This window comes from Liolophura sinensis, chromosome 8, assembly GCF_032854445.1.
Source record: "Liolophura sinensis isolate JHLJ2023 chromosome 8, CUHK_Ljap_v2, whole genome shotgun sequence".
NCBI classification, from domain to species: Eukaryota; Metazoa; Mollusca; class Polyplacophora; order Chitonida; family Chitonidae; genus Liolophura; species Liolophura sinensis.
The window spans coordinates 28545632-28559459 of NC_088302.1; the positions used below are offsets into that span (position 1 = coordinate 28545632).

General features: G+C 37.1%; 1 protein-coding gene across 2 annotated transcripts in view; it reads right to left on the minus strand.

The window, feature by feature from the left end:
- LOC135473868 (neuronal PAS domain-containing protein 2-like) overlaps nucleotides 1–11223 on the minus strand; it is a 54839-nt gene extending 43616 nt beyond the window's left edge. Inside the window, exons 1-2 of one of the 2 annotated variants that reach the window (XM_064753791.1) lie at nucleotides 11179–11223; nucleotides 8493–8544 (exon numbers count right to left, since the gene is read on the minus strand). Coding sequence is in view for 1 of the 2 variants with exons in the window: in XM_064753790.1 (XP_064609860.1) it covers nucleotides 666–718 (53 nt within the window). In the remaining variant the exon portion in view is untranslated. Of the gene's footprint in view, nucleotides 1–665; nucleotides 826–8492; nucleotides 8545–11178 lie in introns of those variants that run through there. The other variant, XM_064753790.1, reaches the window with a different exon arrangement.
- Between the last annotated feature and the right edge of the window lie 2605 nt (nucleotides 11224–13828).

Sequence of the window (13828 nt, forward strand, 5' to 3'; positions counted from 1 at the left end):
ATCTCAGCTGTTCTCATGTGTCATCACTAGTAAAACCACACAAGCATGTAATTATAGTGGAAATTGGATGAATTCCATCTCCAACAGCCATATTTGAATGCATACTCCTCACAGCCCATACAAGGGAGGTAACTACCGACACTTCTAGCATATTTCGTACTAGTTCAATCTTTTCTTCAGTTTCGTTTACTTTATTTGAGAACTGTTTTCATAGTGATCAATGTTGATTATGGTTCCCTCTAGTCATTACTGGTGAGGCTGATACTAAACAATTAGCCAGAATGTGTGTCAAAAGGTTTAACTTGCCTGATAATGGCAGTGGTAATTGTATGGAGTATGCATTCAAACATGGCGGTTGGAGTTGGAATTTTAACTATAGTTTCATGCTTGTGTGGGTTTACTAGTGATGACACATGGGAACACCTACCTGGAATCGATAGCTGAGGCGACTATGACTCCGGGCAGACAAATTATTTGGTGCCCTGCAATGGTATACTGAAGCCAGCAAGGGAAGTACAGAAGTGTTCAAGGTAAGCTTATGGAAGCTATCACATTGCTGTGATAGTATACGTAATCAAAGTCCTACAGTTAGATCGCAAGTCGACCTACATGTACGTCCTGCTTAAGGTAAACATATAATTATTCCTTTGCTTCATTTCACTCACACATCATTTCGGCTAGGTGACCGTAAGTGGCCCGGCCGTTTGTCGTAGCTCATCCTGTAGTCTGTAAGGGTCCGTGAACGAAATGGTCACTTGACGGTTCCATCTAATTCCACAAAAATACCATACACAGTTTCTCGTTTCCGGTTATCTGACATTTCACTTTGTCTGATCGCGCATGACGGGAAATCCCTTCCCAAGAAATTGACCGAAATCCAAACTGCGCATGTCCGTGTATGGCTGATCGACAGTGTTGACAAATGACATAACGTGCATTTTAATGCACAGCTCCACGTCATTGCCCGTCAGCGAAAATTATGTGAAAGGTGTGAATGAAAATACCAGCAATTGTAATCAAATGTAATGTAATTTACATGTTCGATATGGTTAAAATGTAGCGCCACGTATCTGTACACTAGCGACCGGCAAGCCTTTTAAAACGATTAGGCCTATCCAATTACCATTTTTTGAACACAGGTTGATAGTTAAGTCACACCTCTTGATATGACAAGAAGTTTACTTTGAAGATCTGGAGCGTCATTTAATACTCCATTGCCACGATTTAACACCTTGGCCATGACCCACTTTTGGGACGCATTTTATTAAGGTACATAATCGTAACCTAAGTCAATAACTTCAACATACACCCACTTTTCTGTGAAAGCTTCATAATTATATCAAGTTCACACCTTAATGTACAGTAATTTAAGTTTACAGTTTTGATATCTGTTTGTCCTGGTTTTTGTAGGGGAAGCAACAAGGGACGACTTGACAGGTTTTGCGATGAGATTGATAAACGTGCAGTGAAAAATCCAATAATTTTCCAGTTTTTGATGACTACTTAAATCTTTTATAACAAGAAAATGAAATTTTTACTTAAATGGTGTGGGAATTTTCCAATTAATATTATACCTTATTATGAATATGACTAATTTTAATTATTACAGCCCATTATTTAATCCTTGAAGCCAGAATCTTCTGAAGATACTTCGGTAAATGTTGTCATTAACAACGTCAATGAAAAACAGATAGAAGTATAGTCTGAGCAATAAGTCAACTACAAGGGAAAAAAATGATGGAAGAGTTCAGATGAAACTGAACGAAATGTGTATGTAAGGCTGAACATTTTTTTAGGTGAATAAGTGGTATATATACAAATACCTGCCTTACATGCCCGGCACATCGGAAATAGTAAGCCCCCCTTAAATGTTTTTAATTTTTATGTTTTATTAAAGGAATGTGAGATTAATTTTTACCACAGCGTAACAACAGGTGATAGATTTATTGCTTTGTCGAAAGTGAAACAGGTCAGAGTTAGCAGTTAGGTGCAGTTACCTCTTTTGTTAGCATATTCTACCTGCTACTTTCAAACAAGTAGGCCCCCTATTTAAAATATTTAACAAATGTTATCATTATCATAAACTGACCCAAATTAGTTGCTCTTTCAGAATAACAACGTAAGTTGCATGATCTCGTGAGAATAATGGCTGAAAACCACTTGCCCATTTTACTGAAGACAATTTCGACACTGCGAACAATTTTTCAAACGGCGGGAAATGCTGGATCATGATGCCTGTACATCATTCTTGTCATAGACGGTCAGAATAGGAAACTAAGTCAGGGAGGAGTTACTTCCCTTTGTTTGCCAGTCACCACAGCCTACACTCTCGCTAACTACGTGTTAACCATGCATCTGACTTTGAGTGCACAGTCGAATGTTCGGTTTTATCCAGGGTTCCCCTTCGATCATCAACTCACTCAAGTCACTATATTTTGAAACTACATTTTGACTGTTTTGAGCGAGTTAATTCCCGTTGTATTGTAGACGATTCAGTCAACTTCAGATGTCAGACATGGTGGTGTTCTGTAATTATACCGTCTGCCATGTAACTTCAGGGTCTGTCAGCAACCTGCGGATGGTCGTGGATTTCCCCTGGGCTGTGCCCGGTTTCCGCCCACCATAATGCTGGCCGCCGTCGTGTAAGTGAAATGTTCTTGAGTACGGCGTAAAACACCAATCAAATAAATAAATAAATAAATGTAACTTCAGTTATGCCTTGCAGATCCCCGGTCATTACAAATAATTTATAATACATTATCAATAGATAGGAGGGGCGGATTTGCTTTCCTAGGCTTCTTATTGGCTTTCAGTCAGTAATACTGTTTCCACAAGTGAACATTGTATTGTGGTAATCTTTGTGTTTCCTTATTTGCATATTCTCTCGTCGGACAGATTTCCCATTCTAAGTCTTTTAGATTGAGATTTTTTGGAAAATATAGTCTAAAGGCATTTAGTTAGGAGTCAGATGCAACAAATATTTTTTATTTAGCTGAACCAACTAAAAATGTGGAAATTCCTTCTACAATATATCCCTTTAATGTAAAGCTGCATTAAAAATGTCAGAGTGTATGCACATTCAATATTTAGCCCCTCAGTTTGTACTTAAATCATCAACTAAAATTTGACAAAACATGCATAGGGGCCTGTATCCATCCAGGTTAGATCTCATGCCCCTGTTTTGACAGGAAGTTTTAGTGTCCTCCACTGTCAAAAGAAGACAAAAAGATGAAATTAGCAATACTCATAGGTTTGGGATAAAAACGTACATACTTACAGCGATGATTTTACTGACATCAAAATGGTATGTAACACCTCTGTTAGTGTGGTCTAATTTTACATGTTTTTTTTTTTCCAAATCTCAAAAGAAGCAAATTGAAAGTAAGGAAGCAACACAGCCTTGCTAACTGGGTACAAAAACCTGGTACATGTATATTCCCTGGATTTCCATGTAGTCTACATTTGTGTAGGCCCACACAAAGCCATGCACACAACAGTTCAGTGAAGTGTTACATACACTTAGCTGTGATTGCTTTATTTGGAAACATCATTGCCTATATAGTGGTGTGTCTGTGTTTTTTTTTTTTTTTTAGATACATGCAAATGCATTACCTATTCATAAACCTGGAGAAAAAATTCTAGTCTACAATAGCAGATTGAACACATTCTAGTAATCTCAGGCAACAAATCATGTGCCATTATGATTTTTTCTTCTAGGTGATCACAAGAAACATTAAGTATTAGGTTTAGGTTAAATTTTATGAGGCTATAGAAAGAAGTTAATACACATTTTCTGAACAGAATTGTTAAGCAACAACCATTGACTGTAAATTTAATTTTGCAAAGTTATAATAAAATAATGAAGAATTTAAAAAATAAATACATTTATGGCGGCTGAGTTTTGAAGACAAAAAGAGTATTAACACTCCCTCATTAAAACTTCTTCAAATAGATTTGGTTTATTTATTTATTTGATTGGTGTTTTACGCCGTACTCAAGAATATTTCACTTATACGACGGCGGCCAGCATTATGGTGGGTGGAAATCGGGCATACCTTGGGAGAAACCCACCTCCATCCACAGGTTGCTTCTAGATCTTCCCACATACGGCTGGAGAGGAAGCCAGTATGAGCTGGACTTGAACTCACAAGGACTGCATTGGTGAGAGGGCTGCTGGGTCTTCAGATAGAATTAATAAAACAAGAAGCATTAAGCAATAAATTTAGGTCTGATTTTGTGTAGCCATTAAAAAGTAATCCAGTGAGAAGGTCTTCCAGCAACCTGTGGATGGCCGTTGGTTTCCCCGGGGCTCTGTCAGGTTTCCGCCCACCATAATGTTGGCCGCCGTCTTATAAGTGAAATATTCTTGAGTACGGCGTAAAACACCCATCAAATAAATAAATAAATAAAAAGTAATCCATACACATTCACTCAATAAAATTGCTAAACACGATCCATTAATTTAGAATTTGAAAAATACATGAATGGTGGCTGTCCATCTCAGTTGGTCTGTCTGCAGAATCTGAAACTGATCTTAGGAAATAGAAAAAAACCTCTACCACTATACCTTCCAATTGACATTCCCTGAACAGTATTCACCAAACAAGCAGCATTAAGCATTACGTTCAGGGTTAATTTTATGGAGCTAAAAAAAAAAAAAGAAATCAAAGAACCATTAGTTTGAAATTTAATTTTCTTGAGGCTATAATAAAGTAATGAAGAATTTAAGGAAAGAAATCCATTAGCGGGGGTTGTCCAGATCGGCGGGCTGTCCATGTCGACTGAACTGTCAATCTCAGATGGGCAATCTGCTCGACCTAAATTGAGCTCGGGGGGAAAAAAGAATTAACATCCTGCCTCCACTCACCCCCACCTCCCCAACCCTTCATACACATTTCCTGAAGAGTATTCACAAAACAAGAAGCATTATGCATTGTGTTTATGGTTAATTTTATGAAGCTATGAAAGGAAATCAGTAAACATTCGCTGAGTTACAATTGTTAAAGAAGAACCATTGATTTAAAATTTAATTTTAATGAGACTATAATAAAGTAATAATAAATTTAATGAAATAAATACATTAGTGGCGATTGTTCATGTCAATGAAGTTGTCAATCTCTGAGGGGCTGTGTGCACAATATAAAACTAAGCTGACGAAAAGAGAATCAGTATATGTTTGCTGATTACAATTATTAAAAGAGAACCATAAATTTTAAGTTTAACTTTATGAAGTGTAAAGTAATAAAAAATTTAAAGAAATAAATACATTAGTGAGCATGAACTGTACAAATCCAATACAATAACCATTACACTCGTGTGAAAACTGAAATGTCGTACAAATGCAATACAAATACAATGCGCATGACATGCATGTGTGACCCTACAAGTGTGTGAAAACTGAAATGTTATATAAATACAATACAAATACAATGAGCATAACATGGCACTGCATATGTGAAACCTAAAATGTCGTACAAGACAAAATACAACACAATATAATACATTACAAAATACGATATCCATTACACATGTGAAATCTGAAGCTGTGCAGGTATGTTGGCCATCATAAGCCGTCTTTACAATGTGAATGCAGATATGTTATTGACTACATTCACAGATTTACTGCTGTGTGACAATGTTGGCCATGGCACCTGGATTGAATAATGAACACTGTAAATGTACACTGTATGGCATATATTGTATAACTAGTTGTTCAAACTGACCATCCTCATGTATTAGGTATAAGGTACAGCATGAATCCCCAGTGGAATAAATGAATTAAAACAGAAAGCTCCTGGGAGTGGTTTAATCAGTTAAGGCACTGTACCTGTGGATTGAATGAAGACACATTTCTACCTGTTATGTGTACATGTATATGGTTACCATTTCAAGCTGATGAAAGCCTAACTTGACCTGGGTGTTTTGTGAAAAGCTATAGCACTTGTATATATTGTATGTTTTGGCCAGGTTGTCCAGAGAAGCTTCGTGATGTGTGTTAGTCCTTGTGTGTGCAGGTCTCCCTGATGATCATTGGTCACCTAGCTAACAGTAATGGATTGGTCCTTAGCACAAGGCCAAATTTGGCTCAAAATTGATTCAAAGTACATCTATAAGTTTTTTCTCTAAAGCATAATAATATTATAATTATTTTTTAAAGACTTCAGGATCAAATATATCCTGGCTTGTCAAGGTGAAGAGACTGGCAGCTTTGCAGACAGACTAGGAGATATGGTAAGTATGCACAGGATTCCTTGAATTGCAGAACAAAAGCTTGGGGAGAACCATTATCAAGGGGACATAATTTCTAGTCAGTTTCATTTGCTTTGGATTGTCTCCCTTTAGTCTGCCCATCTGTTTTAAAAGAAGTATACACAATATACACAAAACTGTGTGTATGTATGTGTTGATAACCATTATGTTATGACACAGTAAACAAGTTCACCCTCTGTGCTAATTTAAAGTTCCAAATTGTCGTGAGGTAATAATGTATGCATGTAAGGTATAATATTTGTGGCATTTCAGTAGTATAAATTGTGCGTAATTTTTGAAGAAAATACTTAGTAAAGTAATATGGTGAGCATTTCAAGATCTGAATTATGATAATAGTCCTTTTGTTTTTTCAGGCTAACCCATTCCACACTCTCTGGCAACAGGCAAGTCATTGTTGGGAGTCACCTCTTTGAAACCTGGGCCCAGTTTCACAAAGCGGCATACAACATTTTTGTAGTGTACATTTGTCCTGTAATCTTTTGTACATCACTGTTACTGTACCATTGTCCTATATGTGCTATTATCATACCTGTACAACATCTTTGTGAAACTGGGCCCAGTAAACCAGTGTTCTGTATGCCAGAGGAAGCACACATTGGTCAGACAACCGATTTAAAATGCCAGCCAACCGTACACAGACAACAGACATGACAGATTTAAGATCCCGGCTAACCATACACAGACAATAGACATGACAGATTTAAGATCCGGTTAACCATACACAAACAATAGACATGACAGATTTAATATTCTGGTTAACCATACACAGACAACAAACATGACAGATTTAAGATCCGTTTAACCATACACAGACAACAGACATGACAGATTTAAGATCCCGGCTAACCGTACACAGACAACAGACATGACAGATTTAAGATCCCGGCTAACCGTACACAGACAACAGACATGACAGATTTAAGATTCCGTTTAACCATACACAGACAACAGACATGACAGATTTAAGATTCCGGTTAACCATACACAGAGAACAGACCTGACAGATTTAAGATCCCAGCTAACCATACACAGACCACAGACATGACAGACTTAAGATCCCAGCTAACCATACGCAGACAACAGACGTGACAGATTTAAGATTCCAGTTAACCACACACGGACAACAGATTTTCAATGAAAATCGCCGTTTTTTTAGCATTAGTCGACATATTAGGCAATGTTCTCTATCTTTAACTCTGCCTTTCAAAATTTTTCCATTTTACAAAGTTCAGAATGAAAACTAGGCTTTGTTAAATGGTAACGAAACTTTGTTTATTAATAAGTAACAAACTGGTTTAAATGGATGATATTGGCCACAGGTCTTGACCATTTTGACTTCAGTTGTGTGTTAATCACACTTATACATTATTTGAAAATGTTATGTTTAATGTACATAATCAAGTGTATTATCGTTTGATTCTACACTAATTTCTTAAGATTACTATTCACAACGCTCTGGCTTTTCCTTAATTCAAAATTTGTTCAGATCATATTCTTTTTTGTGAGACCAGTTTGTTAGTAATCTCGTCACACCAATCATATCATTGTAGACTTTTACAGGTTGCTAAACTTTTTTCTTTGTATATATTTTTGTGCAGCATTAGGCCTCTCTCTCCAAATCATATTTTAACTGCGTAAGTGCGTCGCACTGAAATGTACACTTCAATGTGAGGTATAGATGAGGTTGATACGGTGTGTATGCCTCAGGTACACCTCAGGGTAAGGCATAGATATAAATACAGTATACACATATTGCCAAGAAACCATGGTCATGCATTTCTGCACACTAACAGAAATCTACAAAGTAGTTCATTTTTGCTGATTTTGTTCCCATTTACCAGCCGCTGACAGTCCTCCACACATCCTGCGATTCATCCAGTACTGACTCTGTCAACACCCTTGCAGACATAAGGTATGAGGTATAGCTGATGTGTATTTGGGGTGTACGCCTCATGTACACCTCAGTATTAGGCAGAGATGAGGGGTGCACCTCTTCTATATTATCTGAGTTGTACTGTACCTCAACTTAACCAGAGTCATATGCATATACCTCAGATATAAATCAGGAACTTTGAACAGTTTTTGAAAACGGAATAATGTACCCCAGATACACCTCAGCAACTTTTAAAAATATCAGCACCAAGGGTATACCCCAGGTACACACTTCAGAAAGTTTGGAAAAAAAAAATTAGAAATGGTAGCAAAGTTAACAAAGAACTCACCTGTAGGAGGCATATGAATGAAATCTTCAGCTCAATAGGCTTGCATAAAGTACTGAAAAGAAAATAATACATACACACAGTATTAGCGATGGAACATCTCCCTTGTGTCATTGTGCTTTATATTCATGTAAAAGTTCAGATCAATACAGGCTGTACCACCGCTAATTAACACTTTGAGTCTAACACACAATACACGAAGTCAGGAATTTGGTCATTTACGGTATTTAATATGTATACACCGAACCTATGATGGAACATTCTTCTTGTGCTCAATACATTCAGTACTTCATGCTGGCTTCCTCTCCGGCCGTATGGGGGAAGGTCTGCCAGCAACCTGCGGATGATCGTTGGTTTCCCCAGGGCTCTGCCCGGTTTCCACCCACCATAATGCTGGCCGCGGTCGCATAAGTGAAATATTCTGGAGTACGGCGTAAAACACCAATCAAATAAATAAATAAACTAATAATATTCAGTACTTTGTGAGATACAACCACTGTCATTTTGTTTAACATTTTATTACACGAATCAACGATGGAATACCCCCCTCATGTTATTGTGCTCTACATATGTGCAAACCCTGATCTCAATACCTGCCAGCCATAAGTGGGAAGGTCTGGCAGCAACCTGCAGACGGTCGTGGGTTTCCCCCGGGCTCTGCCCACTTCCCCCCCCCCCCCCCCCACCATAATGCTGGCTGCCGTCGCATAAGTGAAATATTCTTGATTACTGCGTAAAACACCAATGAAATAAATAAATCATTACCTGCAGTACCTTTTAAGATACCACCCTAACATTTTGTTTAACATTAATTTCCCTGTTATTGGACACAGATGGTCACACTATGACATAAGCTACGCCTGGGCCCAGTTTCACAAAGATAATCGCACATAAAAGACAATGATATGGTAATAGAATATCAAACAACAAATATACAGAAAAAAAAAAGTTGTAAGCCGTTTCGTGAAACTGGGCCCAGTACTTTGAATGTGGGAGCTAAAAATGAATGATGTAACTCAGGTACACCTAAGAAAATTTGAGTTTTAGATTAAATAAGTAATCAGATACACCTCAGCTGTGTTGAAAGTTTTAAGTGAGATTAAGACTTAGATAATTTATTTCAAAGAGTAGTTACAAATATTTGCCTAAAAAAAAATTTCTAAATAAATACAAGCTTTTATTTCATCCTACACTCATTTGCAAATCAGTGTGCAAATATTGACCAATCACAGGGCAGAATATATGTACCCCTGATTATTCCAAGATGGCTGGCCCCTAGCAATGTGCATGTTACAGGCTGTGGGAAACGAATCAGGGTACACATATATGCATTAAGGCAGAATCTATGACAAAGCTCTAACTGGCATAGAAAATGTGTAGCACTAAATTTTGATCCAGCAGCTGGAAAGCCTCACGTAAATGAATATCACTGTTGTTGTCGCTGAGATGTACAGATACTTTAAACAAAGAACTGCTCTTACAAACTTGCAACTTGATCTATGAGATGTAGCCAGTATCAAAGTGTTTTGGTCTTGTTTTCTATGAAATGAAAATGAAAGCAGTGAGTTAAATGTGAGTTACCCTCAGGTGTCTCACTAGAAGTATATACATGTAGTTTCAGCTATACCTCAGGCATCCTACTGTTACCTAGTCTTTCCGTGATTCACCGCCTCTGAGGTCTACTGTAGGTGTACTTGTGGTATTAATTTGCACTATTGATACACCTCAGATCAGATAAACTCAATCGTACACCTTATTAGAGTGAGGGTAGTCATTATCCACCCAGTTATGTGCTTTGGTATTTTCTATCTTTTACACCGTCTTTAATAGTTCAGCATGGAAACCAAGCTTAATTAGATGTTAAAGAAACTTAGTTTATTAGTAAGTATCTGTAAAAGATCCAGATGACATACTGTATAATGTTCACATGACTTTATTCTGAAGAGGAATAAAACGGGAATTTCGTAAGGACATAATCAAAACGTGGCGATCGTCTCAAGGATGGTAAATGAGTGCACGATTTAAATAACAACAAATCATAATTGATTTTCATGGGATATTGTAAATTAAGTGAAACAAAGTAATACAATGTGTTTAAATGAATTGTGACATGAGTTTGCTTTACACAAATATGAACTAAATGAAATAAATCTATATATACTGATACAATTGTTAACTCTGCAAAACCTCTATACAGTTTTGAAACAAAAATAAAGCAAGTTACCATATATTACACTTTCCAGACACATATTGTCGTTTGACATTTAGGGTTAAGCCCCTTATTTCCATTATTCCAACAAAAGTAGTCGCCCCTGCTGAGGGTATTCCATCAGGAGTTATCACCCTTGTTTACATACATTTGACATCGCACACATTCGTGGATTTCTACTACGAAATACGTAAGGAAATATCCTCTAAGCCACTCAGGCTTTCTATCTAGCTTTACTGGAGTTAGAAAAATATCAAAAGACACAACTATCGTTAAATATATTGAACTAAATCTAGCGAATACGAAGCGTAACATTACGTAATATTAATTAAATGGAAGGTCTGAAGGTGACCGATAGACAACTACTTTGTACGGTAATCTACTAATTAATACAACGATGTGCTCATTCGGCATAACTATACAAGTAACTATGCATTCAACAACTATCATAGGGCTAAAGGAATCTGCATGATTACATACCTGAAGAAGAATAAAAAGGTAATTTCGTTAGGACATAATCAAAACTCAAATGATGGTAAATGAATGGACGATCCCACAATCCTTTGCGTCTGAAGTCACGCTGTCCCAAACACACGAACACTCATTCCTTATGTGATTTGTTACAGGCTATGAAAAATACTAACAGAAAATTGTGCCACAATGATAGTTAGCAAAAAAATGTTACAAAAGATGGTTACCTCACTGTGGTGAGATTGCACATGTATATGAGGCCTTACATATCAACCTGGTATGAATGGAAGCCATCGGCCGTATTTCTCAAACATTTTGACCACAACTTTGTATTAATTAACCACACATTATTATACATTATTCAAGAATGATTCATTCTACACTAATTTCAAAGGATTAATATTATCCTTTTTGATCTCGTGCTTGGTATAACTGTACACAATGCTCTGGCTTAGCCTTATTTGAAATTTTGTTATCCCAGTGACCATTCACTCCTTGGAAGGATGTCCATATATAAAGCTTGACAAACTGTTATACTCTATTCCTTGACAATGTTGTATTGTACAGGTATATAAGGACAATTGTTATCGGAGTGTGTCCATGTCAATACCAATTATGTATTATATATTTATATTAATGGAAAGAATTATTGTATGATTCTATGTTCATAGGAACATGTGAATAAATTGTGGTATCAGTTAGGTAGGCCTATTACCTGTATATATTAAAGTAAAGAATTATTGTATGTTCATATGCGTATCAAGTGGGTATACACATGAATTGTGTATTTTTATCTACCAACATGGTCTTATTTTAGCATTTAAGATGTAGGAATAAGTGTGTATTATTTTGTCATGCTAAATGTGTAAGACTTATTAATATTGATTTATTAGGTACATTGTTAAAATCAGTGCAAGCCTGCAGGCCTCGCCTTAATTTGGGTTTGTTCAATAATCAGTAATCCTGTGGTTAGGCCCCTACCATGTCTAATCAGACGGTGACTGGAGATTAGGTCACCATAGGGAACACAACATAAGCGTAACCTGAAGGGACACGCCGTGGTTGACAACTGTTCTCTGTGTCTTTATAAGGACACCCAGCAGTGAACACTTTACTCACAAACTGGACTGCCCAATAAAGAGAAGAACTAACGGTGTTTTCTCGTCAGGTAGCCCAGCACGAAAATGATAACTATAATCATACCTCTGTGTTATTAGATCTATTGACATAGCCTACACTTCGAGGGTGCATGTATTTATAATTGAACTATATTATATATTTGATTCTGAACGTATTGTATGTAATATATTCTGATTATGTACTTGTAAAGACTCACAAACTGGACTGCCCAATAAAGAGAAGAACTAATGGTCAACACGGTGTTTTCCCTTCAGATTATTATAAGGAACACAACAAGAAGAACAAAACGTTGAAAACTGCAGTCGGAATACAAAGATGTATAAAGTCGAGAAGGCTCATTTGTTTTGTTTCTTTTATTCTATCATTTCTCCATATCAGAAATATTATACTTTTATACCTATATACATACACATATATATGGTCATGAAACTTCATCGATGTTCGTGTTTATGAACCTTGCATACATAATGACACTCTTCCTGTTGTTAACTGAGCATTCGGAATCTCGCTTGTTAACTAAATTCCTCTTGCACTCAGTATGCGCGAAAGGATTTTATTTATTTATTTGATTGGTGTTTTACGCCGTACTCAAGAATATTTCACTTATACCACGGCGGCCAGCATTATGGTGGGTGGAAACCGGGCACAGCCCGGGGGAAACCCACGACCATCCGCAGGTTGCTGACATACCTTCCCACTTATGGCCGGAGAGGAAGCCAGCATAAGCTGGACTTGAACTCACAGCGACCGCATTGGTGAGAGGCTCCTGGGTCATTACGCTGCGCTAGCGCGCTAACCGACTGAGCCACGGAGGCTCCTGCGCGAAAGGAATGTCAAAAAGATGCAGACAGCGGGATGCAAACTTCATAAGGCATGTTCCGTTTTGTATCTCGTTTGTACCGTGGTTTATATGGGACTTTAAATATTGAATTGCATATCAGCTATGGTGAAAAATTGCCTTGTGATAAGAATGTAGGCTGGATCCGTGATGATTCGTCTTGAGTTGGTTTCTTGTGTTTACACGAAGCGCCAGTCTATCATGTAGCTGATGAACTGCATGATCCACAGTCGGAATGCGTACACTGCATGCATCATGTTTGCGATGACATTTACAGTAAGACAAACACAACTGACTATATTATCTGCATACTTTATTGAGAGAAATACAAAACATAAATAGAGGAATATCTATCGAATATCAATAATAATATCAGTTTGCTATGTTGTCACAGGTGCGTATGTGCAACAAATACTCAAACATGAAGCGTAAGATTGAGGAATACACTTATAGCTTTAACATAAGCTTAATTAGACTTGTAGTATATATAGCTGCAAATATATAGGTATTTGGTCCATCACAAAACATTAATTGTTAGTTGTTGAGAGGGACAAACAAGCCAGGGTTACAAGAACGCCAGCATGCCATGTACGTCAAATTGACCGACTGCACAAGGACGACAGTAACTCAATGGGTAAACATATTATTTCCATAATGGGATTAAAAGTCGGGTAAAATTAA